Source organism: Myotis daubentonii, chromosome 21, assembly GCF_963259705.1.
Source record: "Myotis daubentonii chromosome 21, mMyoDau2.1, whole genome shotgun sequence".
NCBI lineage: Eukaryota > Metazoa > Chordata > Mammalia > Chiroptera > Vespertilionidae > Myotis > Myotis daubentonii.
In genome coordinates, this window is record NC_081860.1 from 16517214 (window position 1) to 16538401 (window position 21188).

General features: G+C 57.8%; 1 protein-coding gene across 1 annotated transcript in view; it reads right to left on the reverse strand.

The window, feature by feature from the left end:
* Positions 1 to 394: 394 nt before the first annotated feature.
* ADAMTS17 (ADAM metallopeptidase with thrombospondin type 1 motif 17) overlaps positions 395 to 21188 on the reverse strand; it is a 90061-nt gene continuing 69267 nt past the window's right edge. Inside the window, exons 20-23 of the mRNA XM_059677915.1 lie at positions 16396 to 16600; positions 12258 to 12410; positions 4656 to 4833; positions 395 to 3475 (exon numbers count right to left, since the gene is read on the reverse strand). Coding sequence (XP_059533898.1) covers positions 3303 to 3475; positions 4656 to 4833; positions 12258 to 12410; positions 16396 to 16600 — 709 coding nt within the window. The 3' untranslated portion in view covers positions 395 to 3302. The remainder of the gene's footprint in view (positions 3476 to 4655; positions 4834 to 12257; positions 12411 to 16395; positions 16601 to 21188) is intronic.

Genomic DNA, 21188 nt, shown 5'->3' on the forward strand with positions numbered 1-21188 from the left:
TGAGAGAGAACTATTGATTGGCTGCCTCCTGCACGCCCACACTGGGGATCGAGCCTGCAACCCGGGCCTGTGCCCTGACCGGGAATCGAACCGCGACCTCCTGGTTCATAGGTTGACGCTCAAACACTGAGCCACGCCGGCCGGGCCCCATCCAGGGTTTGCAACCACGCAGGGAGGAGGCCCAGGACAGAATGGTTGGTTAGCACTTGCTCACTGGGGGAGACACGGCCAGAACCGCATGGACCAGCGCCCCCTGACACTGTCCACAGCTGGCCGGCAGCCCCCAGCTCCCTGCAGACAAGCCCCGCGACACCCCCGGAGGAAGGCACACCGCCTCCCTCTCTCAGCCTCGAGGACTGGCTTTGTCTCTTGCTGCACAGACAGCTCACGACTGTTACAGGAAACACACTTTATTGAACATATTCAGCTCGCTTCCAATGGAATGATCAATCTTTCATGTACAGTGGTGTCCAATGTGTGTCTTCTATTGTATTTCTTTTCTATTTTTTCTCTGCTTCTTCTTCTTCCGAAGACCAGCACCAAAAAAGTCACACAGAATAACCCGGGGACAGTACGCAAAGTGAGTTAGTTAACGGGAACTATATACATTTGACTCCGGAGAGAACAAGACATGGTATTACTGCCACTGAGATCGTGCCCTGCGGGCAGAGATGGCCAAGCCATGGTCAGCTGAGAGGGTTGCATTTGCACCAATGAAAACAGCACCATGAGCCTGGCCGGTGTGGCTTGGCGGTTGAGCGTCAACCTATGAACCAGGAGGTCATGGTTCGATTCCTGGTCAGGCTCGATCCCCAGTAAGGGGTGTGCAGGAGGCCGATCAATGATTCTCTCTCATCATTGATGCTTCTCTCTCTCTCCCCCCTCTCCCTCCCTCCCTTTCTGAAATCAATAAAAATATATTTTAAACCAACAGCACCACGAGATCCTAAGACGGTAGTTAGCCACGCATGTGTGCGACCGCGTAGGGACAGCACCTGAAGGACAGTACAGGGTGTTGTTAACCATTAAGACACGCCGCTGCCGCTGTGGCCATCACGGGGTAGTCGTGTCTTCTGAACAAAGTGGGGCGATGGCTGCACCGAGGTTAGTCGTTGCTGGTGAATTTCAGATCACCAGCGCCCACGTGAGTGAAAGGAGCACCTTAGGGAAGCAATGGGGTGTTTCTTAACAACTGAGTCAGCCGCTTGCACTCTGAGGGCGTGGGGCCCTTGCCAGGGGCGTGCAGTTGACACAGAGGTGACAGGGAAAGGGCTCAGCCAGAAGCCCAGGCTGCGACCCATGCAGGCGTGCAAGCTAAGCTGCTCTGGCTTCCTTAGCTGGCCTCCCCCCGCCAACCCCCTTGCTCCGCGCCCCCGGCTCTGTCCATCTGTGATGAACTACAGGACATTTGGGGCTGAGGAAAAACAAAATCCTAGTGCCCCAAGATTTAAGAATGTTGTGGGTACAAGAGCAGGGCGGGGAGGGTGACATTAGAGGATGGGCAGCTCCATCCTGGCATTCTGTCCCTTCTCTCCACAGAGCACCGGGCACTGAGCACCAAAGGAGGGTTCTCCGCTCCTCACTGATTCCAGGGGCTGGGGGTAGGGGCAGCGGCCAACGGGCTGCATCAAGTCCCGGCCACCCCCCTCCACATCCCCCATCCCTGGAGCAGGCTTGAGAGAGCAGAGGGATTTGTTGTTTGTCATTGTGATTGAAGCTGGCCTGAAAGCCGTGACATCCACAACACAAACACAGACCACAGACACAGCGCCAATAAGCGAAAAAGCACCCGGAGAAGACCCCCTGCACATCCTCTGGGCTAACGGAGGAGATGGTGGGGTCTTCATGGCAAAGTCCTTGAACATGAGCACCAACCCAACTGCCACCACGCCGGCCAGGGAAACGGACATCTTGGCATCCAGGGCCCGTTCCCAGGCTGGGGTCCCTTCCTCCCAGCTCCCGGGAGGTGAGCGGTGAGCGGCCTGTGCGCCAGCAGTGCTGTGGGTTGGGGGATCCTGGCTGCAGGACTGTTGCGCCCTGTTGTCAGGACTCATCTGTGCCCTCAGAGGGCTCACCTCCCCGGGCTCCAGAGAGGGCACAGCTCTGTGTTGAGGGGCGAAGAGGCTGAAGGTGGGAAAGACCCTCTTCATGCTTTTCTGAATGTCCTTCTTGCACCACTGGGAAGATGGTCAACAGGGACACGACAAGGTCTGCGCTACGGGAAGGCTGGATGGCCGGGCAGTGGTCCCTGGTGCCGGCCAGGCGGCTCTCCTCCACTAGGCGGAGCGTCCCCTGGAGGAAACCTGCCCGTGATGGACGAAGCGGCCAGGCTTGAGCCTGAATCTTCTGAGGTTCTGGAGACAATCAACTTCAGGCAGGTGGCCAAGGTCACTGGGAAGCCATCCACAAGGTGCCAAAGTTATGAAGTCCTGGCTAGAATCAAGGGCCCCCCCCACCCCCCAGTAGAGTAGAGGGCTCCAGAAGGCAGAGAGGAGCCCCCAAGACCCTGACAAGGCTGTCCTGGGCTCCCCCGTCTGCCAGGAAGCGATCCCAGAGCTGCTCACAGCACCTGGAAGAGAGGGTCTTCCATTTCCCTGGGTGGACAGCAGAGATCTGACCATTAAGCACCACCCCAAACCTAAACCTTCCAGAATCTTCTCCCCAACACAGCTGATGCAACGCGGCGTGGCCCCGGTCTCCCATGGGCTCACGCAGATCCAGCCTCGCAGAGGGAAGTCCTCCGGGCCAGGCCCAGGGTCCAGAGAACCAGCTCTCAGCGCTGGGCGGACGGCACAGTTCCTGTGCTGTCGCGAGGCCCCCTCCGGAGAGGCCGCCGGCATCTGTCCTTCCACCCAGGGTGCCGCTGGCTTTCAGAATAAAGCCCGATTCCACGTCCACGGTCCCGTTTGGGCCACTCCACCCCGTGATGCACAAAGCACCGGGAATTCGGACGTCAGAAGAGAGCCGAGGCAGAGGCGGCCAACGACGTCTTGCTCTGCTGTCGGTTGTCAGAGGTGCCCCCGCTGAGGTCCAGGGAACCTTCGAGACTGTGCCGATTCTGTGGCTCGGGCCTATTCCCCCAACTGCAGAAAGCCAGCCAGTGGCTCTGAACAATATATTAAGTATAAAAGCACCAAGGGCGAAGGTCAAGTCCACGCTGGAGTTCTACGGGGACGGATTCTTGGGACGGCCTGTGGGGAGGGCGCTGTGCTTTGGAGGATCCTGGCTGCAGGACTGCTGTGCCCTCAGATGGGCGGGTGTTCAGCTGGCCCTGGAGTGTGGCGGGGCTGCGGGAGCGCGTGTCATGAGCTTGGTGAGGGCGGCGGCAGCGGCCGGCGCATCTTGTTGGCGTAGAAGTCCCTGCACGTCTGGCAGCAACGCTGGTACCACCGCATGTCCTGGCAAAGGTTCTTTTCCCGGATGACCCGACAGTACACGGTCCACTGGTCCCGCGTGCACTTATAGGTCAGGGCAGCTACGGGGACAGTGGAGAGAGAAGGCCTGGGGGTTACGGATGGCAGGGGGTGATTGTGACGCACGCCGGGAGGTGGCCCGTGGCCCGACCCACACTGGGCCGCCCTTACCGTTGCCCCGTGGAGCCTGGCGGCGACTGAGGAGGTATGTGCCCTGCTGGGGACACTGGCTGCTGCTTTCTTGTACAGGGGACGCACCCCTGTGTCCAACGTGACCACGTGGCAGAGTCTGGTGGCCTGGCTGCCTCCTTGGGATGCGGGCACTGCCCACCCTGCTTCTGAGCTAAGTGGCGCTCACTGTTATTTTGTGGCAGGAGACCTCGTCACTATGGGCATTTATGAAACACGAGGACACGGGGCGCTGCAGATCAAAGGGCCCACACAGCTCAAGGTCACAGTGCAAGGTCACAGCACAAACAAGGGTCATGGTTCTGCAGAGAGGAGGCCCTGCCTGAGAGACAACCCTGGGGGATTCCGCGGGGCTGGTGCATACAATAGCCTGGGGTGCGCGTCCATCAGCTCACTCACCCTCGCCCCACCCAGCGCAGCCACAGAGAAACGCCCTTCATTCCGGGGCCTTCCAAGCGTCAGGGAAAGGGCTGTGGGTGGGACATATTCCCTGGGGATGTCTATTTGGGCGCCAGTGGACCAGTGTTCAGTGTTTCTCACCCCGCACCCCTGCTGGCCCGGGCCATGGCCGTTAAGGGCCGAGTGGGGAGCCCGCGGGGCCAAGCTGCTCACACAGAAGGTCCCCGCTGGACGAAAGACCGAGCCCACTAATACCTCTCCCGTCTTCTCGAGCTCGGCTTCAGGAACATCCCGTGCAGACCTCCCCAAGGGTTCACGAACGGCGCCCCCACCGCCTCCCTTTGCAGAAGAAAGCGCCGCCCTTTGCCCAGCCCCACCTAGGAACCCTAAAACATTTGGGGGGATTCCCTCGTGTTCCCCAGGGGTGGGCAGGGGGGTCAGCGGGACACTGTGTTTGAGACGGAAGTTAGCCAACGGCTTTCCCATGACAAGGCCTGGAATCCCACCTCGGATCTGCTACGGAGGTGGCCCACGTCGGCCTCTCCAGGGCTCAGATAAGACCAAGGAAGGCGCTTCCTGGCTCATGGGCCCCCCCCCCCCCCCGCCCCAGTGTGGACTCGTTGGCGTGGGGGGTGGGAGGGACAGGGCACTCACCGAGGCGCGGGGAGGTGATGGTGTTCACATTGATCTTGTCGTTGCAGACCTCCTGGTGGCACTGCCTGTAGGCCGCGGGCTTCGAGAGGGTGGGGCACTCGTTGCCATGGCGCCCGGTGACCTTGTGCATGCACTGCACCACGCGGGACTGCAGGCCCTTCCCGCAGGTGGAGGAGCACTGGGGGGGGGGGGGGGACAGGGCAGCCTGAGCAGCCGCCCAGGGCTGGGTGCTGGGAGGGCCAGGTGGCATCTGGACCACGTGCCTCCCGTCCCTTCCCGGCAGGCCTGCCCCAGGCGTCACCAGGCACAAGCACCGCGGCACCCAAGTGGGCGCCCCCTGCTCCCAAGGGCTGTGTGCGCCAGGTGGGTTCTGCTACTTCTAGATGGACAAGCAGGATCATGGGGTTTTGGGGTTTTTTTTAAGTAAATATTTTTATTGATTTCAGAGAGAAAGGGAGATGGAGAGCGAGAGAGAGAAACATCAATGATGCAATGATGAGAGAGAATCATGGGTCAGCTGCCTCCTGCACGCCCCCCACTGGGGATGGAGCCCGAAACCCAGGCACGTGCCCTGATCGGGAATTGAACCGTGACCTCCTGGTTCATAGGTGGATGCTCAACCACTGAGCCACGCGGTCAGGCTTGTTTTTGTTGTTGTTTTTCCACTTTAGAGGGATAAAGGGACACAGACACCGTGGTGCTGTGGAGGGCCCCGTCTTTTTGAGTCACAAAAAAAGCGGAAACCCCCCAGCGACCCCTCTGTGGGCCTGGCCTGCTCAACCCAGAGGGGCCGCCTCCAGGAGCCTAGGCCCCGCTGTGCGCCCTGTGCCACATCCCATCTCCCAGCCCAGGGCCCTGATGCAAAGCGAAACCCTGTGAACACAGAACACAGTCATGCCAACGTCCAGCCACAGCAACACGGAGCAGTCGCACCAACAGGGGGCAAAGTCATGACAACAGAGCAAAGCCATGCCAACGCAGTGCAAGGTTATGCCAACGGGTGCAATCCTATGCCAACATGGACCATCTGATGCCAACGCAGTGCAAGGCTATGCCAACGGGTGCAATCCTATGCCAACATGGACCATCTGATGCCAACGCAGTGCAAGGCTATGCCAACGGGTGCAATCCTATGCCAGCGTGGACCATCTGATGCCAACGCAGTGCAAGGCTATGCCAACGGGTGCAATCCTATCCAACATGGACCATCTGATGCCAACGCAGTGCAAGGCTATGCCAACGGGTGCAATCCTATGCCAGCGTGGACCATCTGATGCCAACGCAGTGCAAGGCTATGCCAATGGGTGCAATCCTATGCCAGCGTGGACCATCTGATGCCAACGGGTACAATCCTATGCCAGCGTGGACCATCTGATGCCAACGCAGTGCAAGGCTATGCCACGGGTGCAATCCTATGCCAGAGTGGACCATCTGATGCCAGTGCAGTGCAAGGCTATGCCATGGCCTATGAGTGAATCGCCAAAGACAGCAGCACAAACACATTCAAAAACAGGTGGCACTCCGTGGGCTCAGCTGGCAGTGCCCGGGCACAGCCTGGCGAACGGAACGGCGGCGCAGGAAGGGGGGTGATGAGGGCACAGGCAGACACCGCCATGGCCAGGCTGCCCCTTACGGAAGCGCTGCTCTCCCACCGGTTCTGACCCCTGGCCCCGCACGAGCGGCAGTGTTATCCGGCCCAACGTTATCGTGCCTGTGAGACCGGACACGGCATTATTTCTGATGTAAACCTATGGCTTTAACTGTGAACGCGGAACTTCGTGAATGAATGACGGGTTTTCAGCTGGCGTTTGACGAGCCCCCCTATGCTATTAAAGACCTTTATGTCTAAATTGGTCATAAAATAAAACAAAAACCTTGCTGCCTGAGAAAGCGGGGTTTCCATGTGCTTGAGGGCCTGTTTCTGTGACCATTCGGCACGGACAAGACCGATGGGGAGAGACAGGGACCCAGCAGCGCCCCAACATCCTCCCTTTCCTCATCGGATCAGGACTCGGACCCGGGGCCTGGCACCACCTCCTGCACAGGACACGCCCAGAGGAACAGCTAGGTTGTCTGTTGTTGGTGGTCCTCAACCAGGGATACTTTCCCGGTGATTTTTAGAGAGAGTGGAAGGGAGGGAGGGGGGGAGGAGGGGCAGAGAGAGAGAGAAACATCGAAGTGAGAGAGACACATCGACTGGTTGCCTCCCGCATGTGCCCAGACCAGGGCCAGGGATGGAGCCTGCAACCCAGGTATGTGCCCTGGACCCGAATCGAACCTGGGACCCTTCAGTCTGTGGGCCGAAGCTCTACCCACTGAGCAAGACCACCTACTGCTTAAAAAAAAAGTTTATTGATTTAGAGAGAAAGGGAAAGGAGAGATAAAAACATCCATGTTGAGAATCATGGATCAGCTGCCTCCCACACGCCCCCTACTGGGGATGGAGCCCTCACGTGGAATCGGAGGGTGACCAGCTGGTTCAGAGGTTGATGCTCAATCACTGAGCCACAGCGTCCGGGCAAGAGCTAGGTATCTTCTCGGCCAGTGATGGCGAGCCTATGACATGCGTGTCAGAGGTGACACGCGAACTCATTTTTTTGGTTGATTTTTCTTTGGTAAATGGCATTTAAACCTATAAAATAAATATCAAAAATATAAGTCTCTGTTTTACTATGGTTGCAAATATCAAAAAATCTCTCTATGTGACACGGCACCAGAGTTAAGTTGGGGTTTTTCAAAATGCTGGCACGCCGAGCTCAAAAGGTTCGCCATCACTGCCCTAGGCCCTTCTTGGAGGGATATGGGGCAGGTGGCTGCTGGGTTTCTAAGTCCCTAGGAGACTGCACCGGCTGACGGAGAAGTCGCCGCAGTATGCCTGCCTCGCTCCCATGGCGCCCCCTGCCACCCGGTAGCCGGGCCCTGCCAGCCGGGCAGTGGCCTGCCTAAGTCACTTCCGGGCCAGGAGCGCCAGCAAGGGTTTCCCCGTCTTGTGCAGGTGTGGTTATGAGGCCTGTGAGAAACCAGGCGAGGCCTCCATCCTGTGGGCCTAGCAAAGCCAAGTGCAACATGGACAAGGTGTCTGCCCAGAAACGATCAAGACCCGTCGTGAGACTTAGCTTCCACCTACGAACCAGGTTCGATTCCTGGTCAGGGCACACGCCCGGGTTGCAGACTCGATGCCCAGTGTGGGGCGTACAGAGGTGACTGGCTGCCTCCTGCGCGCCCCCTACTGGGGATGGAGCCTGCAACCCGGGCATGTGCCCTTGACCAGAATGCAATCTGGGACCTTCACTCCTCAGACGGATGCTCTGTCCACTGAGCCACACCAGCTGGGCCAGCAGCGCTATTATTATTAACATCAGCGGAGGGCAGGGCTGACGGGGAGTCCCCTGGCCTATTGCTCAGCGCCCCCAGGTGGCCGGGCCCGGCCTCTGCAGGCAGGTGTGGCCGGCACTGACCTGCTGACCTGGCGGCTCAGCCAGGTGGCCTCCGGGGCACACAGGCCGAGATGGCCCTGGTGACGGACATGATTCCAGACAGGTGTGTGGCTCGCTTCTGCACGGCCTCCTCCTGTCACCTGAGCTCCCCACAGTAAGGACAACAGAGACGCAGGCAAGGAATTCCATCTCCGTCTTCCCCCCCCGCCCCCTGGCACCCCATCCCACCGGCCTTGGCTTTAATTGAACAGCCAGGAGGCCGCCCACCCGTGCGGCCTAATAGCATGGGATTAGCACCAAGCACAGGAGGGAAGCCATTTTTCAGGCTTTTAAAACGCAAGCAAACGGATCTATAAAAGACAAAGGAACGGATCTGGTCTTGTCTGAAGCCCTCCTTCCCTGCTGGGTGGTTTTCTCAAGTCGCTCGTTACACGAACATTTCATGGGGCTCCCCAGACACCGGAAACTGAGCGGCAAGGGAGACGCCCTAAATCCACCCAACAGCCCCTTGCCTGGGGCTTGGAGGCTGTGCCAGCCCCTCCTGCTCCCTCCCCAGCACACAGGGCCTGGTGACCTGCCACCCCTCCCAGGGGCCCTCCCCCAGCCAGGAGGGGGCGCCAAAGACATTTGGGGTGTGAGCTCCGCAGGAAAAGCAATCTATATATATAAAAGGCTAATATGCAGTGGCCCTCAGGAGTTCGACGTGCGCTGACTACCAGGGTGGCAGCGTAGAAGGAAGGCAGGCCCTGGCCAGCAGCCGGAAGGAAGGCTCCAATCTGCCCCGATCGCTGGCCATGCCTAGGGACCCTACCTGTGCACAAATTTCGTGCACTGGGCCGCTAGCGTTGAAATAAAATAACTTGCCCTTGTCAGCATGGTTCAGTGGTTGAGCATCGATCTATGAACCAGGAGGTCATGGTACGATTTCTGGTCAGCGCACATGCCTGGGGTTGCTGGCTCGATCCCCAGTAGGGGGCTCTCTCATCATTGATGTTTCTCTCTCTCTCCCTCTCCATTCCCCTCTCTGAAATCAATAAGAACATATTTTGGAAAAAATAATGATAACAGCTACAGGGCCCAACTTCTGCCTGCCTACTGTGAGCGAGGACCAGGCCTCAGTCCTCTCTAATCCTTACACGAACAGCCACGGTGGCATGCAGGGCTGCGAGCATAGTAGGTGCACAATAATCGCGCACCAAATGCATGAATGGTGCCCCGAGGGGCGGAACCTGAGGCTCAGGGCCTGCGTGACGGGGCCTCCCACCCGGGCCTGCCCTCCCTGAGGCCCCCACTTCTCCCAGCCACACACCCCCCTCCCCCCCAGCTGGGAGGGACCAGGTCTCTGTCATCACCCGGAGGCCAGACCCTAATGACAGGCTCCACTAGGGCGAGGCGCCGTCTCTCCGGTCTGTAAAGTCACGACTATAAAGAACTCCAGATCCCAGAGGGATGTTTTCAGAGTTAGCGAAAGGAGGTTGTAAAAGTCTCGGAAGAGGGACTCGCTGCAGGAATGTTACAGCTGTGCGTGTGTGAGCCCGGGTTCCGGGCTCTGGGGGAGCAGGGGACTAGGTGGGGGTGACAGGATGCGAGGCGGACACTCACTGCCCAGCGTCACCCCCATGTGGTCACTGGGCCATTCTCTGAGGGGCCAGTCTGCCTGGGGCAGGTTTGGGTAACAAAGAATGAGAGAGAAAGGAAGGGAGGTGGGGAAAGGGAGGGAGGGAGGAGAGAGAGAGAGAGAGAGAGAGAGAGAGAGAGAGAGAGAGAGAGAGAGATGGGGGAGAGAATACCCTACAGTAACTCCTTCTTCTGTTTGTGCCTGGAAGGCACTTGCCTGGGAAAATGTCAAAAGCATGTGTGACAGATTCCCCCCGACTTGGCATGAGCACCACAGCCTCGGAAGCTGCTGGAACCTGAGCCAGCAGGTTAAGCAAGAACGAAAATCCCGTCCCGGCTCCAGCCCGAGACAGCAGATGCTATCTCAGACCCCCCCACACACAGCCCCCCACACCCCAACACACACACACACACACACACACAGACACAGCCCCCCACACCCAGCCCCCCACACCCCAACACACCCCAACACACACCTACACACCCAGCCCCCCACACCCCAACACACACACACACACACACACACAGACACAGCCCCCCACACCCAGCCCCCCACACCCCAACACACACACACCACACACACACACCTACACACACAGCCCCCCACACCCCCAACATACACACACACACACAGCCCCCCACACCCCCAACACACACACACACACAGCCCCCCACACCCCCAACACACACACACACACACACACACACCTACACACACAGCCCCCCACACACAGCCCCCCACACCCCCAACACACACACCTACACACACACACACACACACCTACACACACAGCCCCCCACACCCCCAACACACAGACACCTACACACACACACACCTACACACACACACAGGCCCCCCACACCCCCAACACACAGACACCTACACACACACACACACCACACACACACACAGGCCCCCCACACCCCCAACACACACACACCTACACACACACACACACCACACACACACACAGGCCCCCCACACCCCCAACACACACACACCTACACACACACACACACCACACACACACACAGGCCCCCCACACCCCCAACACACACACACACACCACACACACACAGGCCACCCAAACACCAACACACACATACACACACACACACACAGCGCCTCACACCCCCCCACACACCTACACACACACACACAGTCCCCCCACACCCCCACACACACACCTACATATACACACACACACACACCTACACACACACACAGCCCCCCACACCCCCCCCACACACACCACACACACACAGGCCACCCACACACCAACACACACCTACACACACACACACACAGTCCCCCAACACACACACCTACACACGTACACACACACACAGTCCCCCACACCCCAACACACACACCTACACACACAGCCACCCCCCCACACCTACACACACACACACAGTCCCCCACACCCCCCCCCACACACAGCCACCCATACCCCCACACACATCTACACACACATACACAGTCTCCCAACACACACCTACACACACACACACACACATACAAACCTACCCCCCCACACACACACAAACCCACCTACATACATCCCCCCACTTCCAGCCATCTCCCCCACCCCCGGTCTCTCTGAGCTGCAGACTCTGGTTGGGACATGGCAGCTGGGGAAGCAGAGAGCTAGGGTGACCCCAGAGCTAGGGTGAGCCAGGAGCATGGGGGCTTGCAGGGGGCACTCTCCCCGTCTCTCTAGTTTGGTAACTGACCTCGTCACCAGGACAGTTCCACATCCCCTGCGCCCATGTAAGAGCCTCCTTGAGCTTCTACCCCAAGGACAGGGGCCCGCCCGGCCTGGGGCGGGAGGGGCAGGGCACAGCAGAGAGGAACAGAGCCAGGCGCCGCCAGACCAGAGCTGCCCGCACCTCAGCCTACTTCCTGCTGACCACCTGAGGCCATGGGACCCGCTCTTCCGTACTGCGTGCGGCCTCTGCCGCTTGGTCCCACCCACACCTGCACATCGGCCTCCAGATGACGTCACTGTGCCTGTGGGACAGGCCCCCTCTCTGTCCTCAGCGACCCGTCGGGCACCACGGGCACTCCCAGGGAGACGGAGGTGAGTTGCCACCAGCTTGAGTTCTGATCAGAAAACAACCAGAGCCCGGCCGGCGTGGCTCAGTGGCTGAGTGTAGACCTAGGAACCCGAAGGTCACGGTTCGATTCCCATTCGGGGCACAGGCCCGGGTTGCAGGCTGGATCCCCAGTAGGGGGCGTGCAGGAGGCAGCCGATCCATGATTCTCTCTCATCATGGGTGTTTCTATCTCTCTCTCCCTCTCCCTTCCTCTCTCTGAAATCCATAAAAAAATAAATACATAAGCAAATAAATAAAAACATTGGTGAGGGTTCTGTGGCAGGACTGTCAAAAGCCACGGGCTCGAGGTGGAGAAGGGGCTGTCCCTTTCCAATGGCGCACGCGTGGGGTCACCAGTGGGCGCAGCGTTTGCCAAGAAAGGGCGTTTGCCTGGTCACGCAGGGCCCGCCTGGGTGACACCGGCCGGGAGTGCGGGCGCCGGGCTCACCTTGGACCAGTCCCCGGTCCTCCACGCGTAGCAGCCGGAGTAGTCCTCGCACGCCTCCTCCACGCGGGGCCGGGTGGACGCGTCGCACTTCCCTTGGGAGTTGGTGCAGGTCACGGTGCGCTTCTGCGTGCCGTGGCCACAGCTGGCGGAACACTGCAAAACACGGCTGGTGCTGAGGCCGGGCAGCGCCATGCGAGTCCCCCCACGCCCAGGGAGGCCCCACCCAGGGCCAGGCCGGGTGCCGAGGATGCAGGGACCGGGGGCCAGGCTTCTTGTTTGTTTGTTTGTTTGTTTGTTAATTTATTTTATTGATTTCAGAGAGGAAGGGAGAGGGAGAGAGAGAAACATCAATGATGGGAGAGAAGCATAGATCGCCTGCCTCCTGCACGCCCCACACTGGGAACCGAGCCTGCAACCCGGGCACGAGCCCTGACCGGGAATCGAACCGTGACCTCCTGGTTCCTAGGTCAACGCTCAACCACTGAGCCACACCAGCCCGGCCCTAACTTCCTTTTTCATATTTGCTTCATTTGTCTAAAATAAGGGGACGATAACAGTGATGTTTTTCAGCTACAACAAAGCTGACTTCTGCAAGAATGCACAGAAAGGACACACGCTATTCTTTACATCTGTCCTTAACATTTACCCCCAAATGCTGTCTAGCCTTATTTTTCCGAGGCATGCAGTTTAGCTCTCTGTCTGAAGATCTCAGGAGGTTGTCTTTCTTTTGCTTTTGGAGACTGAGGTAGACCCGCATGTTTTAGCAGAAATCCACGGGCCGTGGCGCCACTCGGGGGGCGGGGGGGATGTGTTTGTGACCTGCCTGTGGGGTGAGCGGCTGGTTTCAGGGGGCGCCAGGGTCAGGCTAAGGCGGGCTAGGCCCACAGGGCGGCCCGGGCAGGCGGGTGGCTGCAGGGAGCCCTGGGTGACTGTGCTGAGGGGTGGTCCCCTGCTCTTCCGAACGGCCATGGTCCCCCCAGCATTTCAACTCCGTTCTCACCATTTGACTCCTGGCTCTTCCGTGGCACCCGCATCCACCCCTCTGGATCCTTCTCCAACCAAGGGCCTCCTCCCCACTTCTGTCCGACTCCCTGATTTGTCGGACCCTCTTCCTCGCTCCTTGTCTCTCTCCTGGACTGTCCAGCCTGTCTCTCGGCCACGCCCTCCCGTGGCCTGGCTGCGCGGCAGCCCGCTGGCTGGGTGCCTGGGCCCTTGCAGGCCGGGCTGCCTCGGGAGGAGGGACCTGGGGACGGTGTGCAGTTTCCCTCTCGGCCTCGGATCCAGGGACGGGGCCTGGGAGCTGAGGACAGGAGACGGCCAGCTCCCTTTTCGTCCTTCTCGACATCTGTGCCTCGTTCTAACAGTGCTGGAGAGCAGCTAGTGGAAAGATCGGCAGGGCCGGCTGAACCCGGCAACCTGTCAATAACCCATCTGAACCCAAGTGTTTCCAGGGGAAGAAATGTCCGAGGGGCTTCGGCCCGGGGCAACGTGGGGCCCGGCCGGTGTGGTTCAGTGGTTGAGCACTGACCTATGAACCAGGAAGTCATGGTTCACATGCCCGGGTTGCGGGCTCGATCTCCAGTGTGGGGCGTGCAGGAGGCAGCCGGTCGATGATTCTCTCTCATCACCGATGTTTCTCTCTGTCTCTCCCCCTCTCCCTTCCGCTCGGAAATCAATAAAAAATACTTTTAAAAAGAAATAAGAAAGAAAGACGCACTCAGCTCAAGCCTGGGCTGCGCCCTGGGGGATGGGTGGGTGCGGATAGGGTTTCCGGGGCGGCTCGGGCGTGATGGGGCACAGAGATGGATGGAGACGGAGATGGAGATGCCTCTATAAATCTCGTCTCCGCTGGCTCACGCCTCCCTCCCGAGATGGTGCTCTTGAATCCGATGCTGACAGCTGATAATGTCAGGCTGGGGTATTTTGGGAAAGAGCATGTCTATTTCTTCCATATAAGAAAGAATCTGAATGGAAAATGTATGGTTTTGATCTGATTAAAGTATAAATCTTGTTTGGATCAAGACCCAGGTGATTACGGCCCTATGGCTCCTGGGAGGTGGGGGAGGGGAGAGAGACTACTTACCTACCCTTACCCCTGCAACAAGTACCCCCCTCACCCCCGAAAAAGGTCCCTGGGATGTTAAACTTACAAACCTAAGTCCATCTTAATAAAAAAAATCAAACAAAATTTTTAAACTCTTGGCCTAGTCGGCGTGGCTCAGTGGCTGAGCGTCGACCTATGAACCAGGAGGTCACGGTTTGATTCCCATTCAGGGCACAGGCCCGGGTTGAGGGCTGAATGCCCAGTAGGGGGCGTGCAGGAGGCAGCCGATCCATGATTCTCTCTCATCATGGATGTTTCTCTCTCTCTCTCCCCCTCCCTCTCCCTCCGCTCTGAAATCAATACAAACATATTTTAAGACAATTTAAATTCTCTTCTTTTCTTAAAACATCATAAAGGGTAGGTTCCACACGCAGGCCCTTCAATGGGTACACGTCAAGGTCTGTCTGAGAAGGAAGCTTCGTTTTAGAAAAACCCTGGGCAGACTTTTCATTCATTAAGAATGGGCTGAATGCTTTCTTATTCTAAATAATTCCAACTGTTTGGCAATAAAGAGGAACTTTAAAAATATTTTCCACACTGAACAGTGTCTTGGCCGGAGCCCTCTGACTTTCCTAGAGCACATCTCACGGGGGACCCGGAGGAAGCCGGCCCTTCATCCAGCGAGTTTGCTGTTTTGCAGCCAAACAATCGAAATCGTGAAGCCTCAACGAATGCTGTTACCGAAGAGAAAGCGACATGGGCACGAGCAGCCGTCAGAGTTAAACACCGAGGGCTTCACTGACCCCTTTCCAAAGCGGCGATGGCACGAGAGGCAGGACCTGGACGAGCTCAGCGAACGCGGGCCCTCCCAGCAGCCGCCTGGCCTGCCGCTGGGACGCACAGCCTGCCTCAGGGCTGGAGGGAAGCTTGTGAAACCTCCTTCCCAGTCTGACACGAAGTTCAAATATGCCCCAAGGGCATTAAAGGCAGGCCTGCACATCTGTGATCTATCTGTGGATGTATCTTTGTATCTACCTATGTATCTATTTATATGTCTATGTATGTATCTATGTATGTACGTATGTATCTAAGTGTCTACGTATCTATGTATATACCTATGTATTTATGTAGCTATGTATATATTTATGTAACTACATATCTATTATCTATGTATTTATGTATCTATGTACCTACGTATCTATCTATGTGTTTATGTATCATCTATGTATCCATGTATCTATTTATACTAGAGGCCCGGTGCACAAAATTTTGTACACTGGGGGGGAGGGGATCCCTCAGCCCGGCCTGTGCTCTCTCACAGTCTGGGAGCCCTGCAATCGATCGCCCCAAAGAGGTAGGCCCCGCCCACCCGGCCAGGGCTCCGCGATGAATGGCCCCTGCACAGGGAGGCCCAGGCTACCTGCTGCAGTGCCGCCGGCCGGGTAGCCCGGGCCTCCCTCTTTGGGGCGATGGTGGAGCCCCCCAATTGCTCGATCACCCCCACCGGCCGGGGCCTGGGCCTCCCTCTTCAGGGCGATCATGGGCGATGGCTGGGCCCCCGACCAATCGCATCGCACCCACGTTGGCTGGCCTGGCGCCAGCGGGTGTCACAGTGTGGTCGTCCGGATGGTCATCTGGATGGTTGCTCCACTGTTCAGCAGTTTGGTCGATTTGCATGTTACGCTTTCATTATTACAGATATCCATCTATGTATTTATCTATGTATCTATCTATGTATCTTTCTATGTATCTATTTACTTATCTATTTATCTGTCTCTCTCTCTATTCATGTGTCCATCCATCTCTATCTACATGAGAATTTTCACAGGAAATGGGACGTAAAAGTAGTGTGCTATATGTTATCAGAAAGCAACTATCCATGATCAGTAACACGTTCCCCACGTGTTTTAGCCACGTTGGTATCTCGGATGGACGTGAAGAGCATGTGAGCGCCCAGACAGCTCTGAGTTGCTTGGGGGCTGGCGAGGACCGTGACACGTGAACCTGTGTCATGAACACGACGCAGGAAAAGGGACCACGCGGAGGCCCCTGTGGACAAGGGCCAGCGGCCCTGGCGGCGGCCCCGGCACCCACCTGTGACCACTCGGACGCTTCCCAGATGGACAGGCAGTCCTGGCCCTCGCAGCTCTGCACGGGCGCGGGCCGGGCGCCCTGGCAGTAGAGGGGCCGCGTGGTGACGTGGGTGCCGTTCTGCAGCTGGTGCACGCAGGTCACCTCCCGCTGCTGGACGCCCTTCTCGCAGGTCGCTGAGCAGGGGCTCCACGGGCCGGCCACCCACCTGCCCGGGAGGAGGAGAGACGGTGAGAGGAGACCCGGGCGGAGAGGCCAGCCTCCCCGAGGGCCCTGCCCCCGGACCATGGAGCCTGGGGCCTGCGGGACGCAGGGGGGAGGCAGAGCAGAGAGCTCTGCGTGGACTCTGTCTTTTGTCCTTGTTAATTCTCACCCGAGGATATTTTCCCACTGATGTTTAGAGAAAGTGGAAGGGAGAGGGAGAGACAGAGAGAGACATCGATGTGAGAGAGACACATCGATTGGCTGCCTCCCCCTCACATCGAGCCTAAGCCTACAACTGAGGGACGCGCCCTTGACCAGAATCGAACCGGAAACCCTTCAGTCCACAGGCCAACACGCTATCCACTGAGCCACACCGGCCGGGCAACCTCCTGATTTTAACATGTCGGCCATGAACTCCAAACCTTACGACACCTCTGTGGGCCCAGCGGGTCTGCTGAGGAATTCAGCCCCACGCCTCCAGTCTGGGACTTCACGCTTTCACATTCGGGGGGGGGGAGGGCAGCTGTGCCAGACCTGAACCGACGTCCAAGTGGCCATGTGTGTATTTTCCTCTCGCTCTTGCCTACAGAAGCCATTACTGGGCACCAGCACTTGTCACATGGGCACCTCAGGCACTGCTTTCTCCTCCGCTTTGGTCCCCACACTCCTGTTGCACACACACGCATATGCACACACGTGCACAGACCCACACACATGTACACGTGTACACACACATGCACACACATGCTAGCTCGTCTTTTGGTCGCCTTCTCTGATGCGTCCCAAGCATCTTGTCTTCAGACAATGAGAAAGAAAAGGCTGCTCCAGGGGAGTAACATGGAATGGTTCTCCCGAGACCCCAGCGCGAGTGGGACCAGCCCCCGGCACCCTCCGTCCGCGACCACGCGGCGGAGAACACGGGCTTAGCGAGCACCAGCAGGCGCCCGCCCGCTCCCGCTGCCCAGCCCCGCCGCGATTCCGGGGGAACCGGCGCCAGCAGACCTCCCTGCCACGCCGCCGGCCGCCCACGCCGGCCAGGAAGCGGCTCCGGATTTCTCAGGCCTCTGCCTGCGAACGGTTCCCAGGGGAGGTCCCCGGGCCCAGCGAGCCAGCCCGGCCTCTTCGGGGGCCCCCTGAGTGTTCGGGGGCCCAGGCCCAGGGCTCCCTCAGGGACCAGCGGGGAGCTGGCTGCCGGCGCCCGAGCTCGCCCGCCCTGCGAGGCTCTGGCATGCGGCGTTACGAGTAGGCAGTTTGCCGTTCTGCCGGCTCCCACCCATGACTACCTTTTTTATTATTACTATTTAATATATTTTCACTGATTTCAGACAGGAAGGGAGAGGGAGAGAGATAGAAACATCCATGATGAGAGAGAATCATGGATCGGCTGCCTCCTGCACACCCCCTACTGGGGATCGAGCCCGCAACCCTGGCCTGTGCCCTGACCGGGAATCGAACCCAGGACCGCTCGGTCCCTGGGCCAATGCTCAGTCCACAGAGCCACACCAGCCACGCTTAGCCGCATCTTGCCAAGGCCGCCCACCTCCTCCTCGGGGGTGGGTCTCCCCGAGGCAGCGTGTTCCGAGGACACTGCAGACCTCGGCTCCGGCACGTTGGAGAGACACCGCGCATTAACACCGCAGGCGAAAGAAACCGCCGGGAGTTTCCTATAAAATGTTACAGCGGGATCCGTCACCGAAAAATACTCATGCCCTTCCGTTCACGTCCCAGATGGTCCAGGCATCCGGAGCACATGGTGTCACAGATGCTGGGCAGCTGCTCCTCTGGGAACAGAGACAACAATTAGTCTCAATTAAGTTCCCAATAAATTATGGAGCGGGGGGCGGGGGGGGGGGCCTTTGGTGGCTCAGCCCTGTGTGGCTTGTTGGGCTCAAGTCAGTGAACCTGGTCCAAGCTGTTTAGAAACTCTGATGGCTCTGGCTAATTCACGTTCAGAGTAAACTGCATACAAGTCTTGGCATGAGAGGGAATAATGAATCCCATAACCACTTGCAATTGGAAATAATAATTTGTTGATAATTTTAATAGCTAATGAGCTACAGAAACCATGTCCAGGAGTCCTGCAAGCAGAAGGGAAAGAGATCCGTTTTATTTCTGGCTTCCTTTCCCTTCAAATATATTTTATTGATTTTGAGAGAGAAGAAGGGAGAGGGAGGGAGAGAGAAACATCGATTGGCTGCCTCCTGCACGCCCCCTAGTGGGGATCGACCTGGAAACCCAGGCGGGAATGGAACCGTGCCCTCCTGGTTCATAGGTCGAAGCTCAACCACTACACGTGTACCGGTTAATAATGCACATGGTAAGCCACGCCAACTGGGCAAAAACTCTTACTTGTTTAAAAATATTTCTCTAAAGCCTCGATACTTGAAGGACAGTTTTGCTAGATATAAAACCCTCGGTTTCACAGTCTCCCTCCTGGTCTCTGCTGTTGTGTAGGGATGCCACTCACACCCACGTGACGACGGGGACCTGGGAGTCAGGGTGGCAGCCACAGAAACCACCAGGAGCGTGTGGGCACTGGAAGGGAGGAAGAGCAGAGGGGGTGCCCCAGTTCTCGAGGGGCTCCGAACCTTCACAGCCATGAGTTTCCCTGGAGCCTGCTGATTCCATGGCCGCCCCACCATGGAGCCTGCCCAGAGCTGTCAGGACTGGAAGGTGACAAACTCCACGGGCGGAGCTGCAGTCAGACCCCCCAGAGGCCTCCCCGGACAGGAGCACAGGCGCCCTGGGTCTCGCTGCCACTCCGTGGTAATGGGCCATGGGACTGTTTTTGTTGTTGTTTGCTTGTTTTTTAAACAAACCTATTTTTATTGATTTTAGAGAGGACGGGAGAGGGAGAGAGAGAGAGAGAGAAACATCAATGATGAGAAGAATCATGGATCGGCTGCCTCCTGCACGCCCCCCACTAGGGGTGGAGCCCACAACCGGGGCATGTGCCCTGACCAGGAATCGAACCGTGACCTCCTGGTTCACAGGTTGACGCTCAACCACTGAGCCACACTGGCCGGGCTCATTGGATTGTTTTCCAGCTCGATTAGTAGAAATACCACCGACACTTGCTAAGTGCCGCTGATCTATTGTCATCAAGGCCACAGTCAAGGGTGACGAGGGGACGGAAGGGAGAGCTTCCTGCAGGAGCTGATGCTGAGAGCGTGGGAAGAGGAGAGCTCCTGGGCAGGGCAGGGCGGAGCCAAAGCCAGAGTAACAATTAAACGCACCGCTTCTATTTCAGCGGGAAGCAGGAAAGAGGAGCTTCACGGGTCAGACTACCTAGAAACGGACGCGATCATGGCAGCTTTTCAGATTTTGGCTGTGCCTAAGGATCCACATGTTCTACGCTTCATTCTTAAGTCATGATCACATGCATGCACACACACACGGACACACACACATGTGCCCACACATGCATGCACACTCATGCATATATGCACACACGCCTGTGGAATATGCTGCCATAAAAACAGAAGGGATTTCACTCAATCTTAACCCCAAACCAGGCAAACCTGGTTGAGATATCTCAGCAAAGAGGACACATTTCAACTCCAAACGCACTTCCTCACAGATGACTATTCGGGGTGCTTGCCAGGAAGATATTTCATGTTCTTCTCTGAATCCCCCGAATTCAACACACAGCACAGTATGTGCCGCCTGGAAGGGGTCCAAGCCGTAACGACTCTGGGGGAATAGCTAATAGCTCGGCAGTAACTTCTCAAGTGGCCAATACGCTCTAAAGGGCTGAAGAGACATGAGCTCGGTGACGCTGAGCTGCGGGTCCCAGCAGGCGCCCAGGTCCCTGTCATACCCTCTCCTCGCTCCAGAACATCGTGGGACTGGGCCATGAGGGACAGGCTCGCCCCTTCGCTGCCAGGTGACGGCAGGGCCTCTGTCCTGTGGACAGCGGTCAGCCCAGGGAAGGCCGCTGGCCGCAGCCATGGCAGCTGAGCGGATCTGCGATTTCTGCCTCGCCTGCCAGCGTCGGGGCCAGGTTCGCGATGTGTTTGTGTTGGTGCAGGAGGCTGGAGGGAGGCCATCTGCTGTGTGTGTCAGATTTCAGATTCCAGATGGTTAGGGCGGGGATTGGGAGCGGTACCCACGGGGGGGGGGGGGGCAGGATTAGAATAAGGAGGTGCGAATGGCGTGCAATCTGGGAGGGAAAGGCAGCTTGCTGGGACCTGGATGGGAAAAGAGGGGCTGAAGAAAATGGAAGGGGGGTTGGGGAAATCGAGGAAAACATTCGGGATAAAGACAACCATCCCCACCCCGCCCCCCTTTTTAATTGATTTTTAGAGAAAGAGGAAGGGAGAGGGAGAGAGAGACAGAAACATCCATGATGAGAGAGAATCATGGATCGGCCGCCTCCTGCACACCCCCTACTGAGGATCAAGCCCACAACCTGGGCATGTGCCCTCGACGGAATCCAGCCGTGACTTCCTGGTTCCTAGGTCGATGCTCAACCCCTGAGCCACGCCCGCCTGAGGGATTGTACATTTCCAGCCCAGTTCCGGCTTAGCAGCCAGAGGTCCAGTGTTCCCAGCACACAGATGCCTCAGCAGCGAGGGAAGGCGGCACAGAGT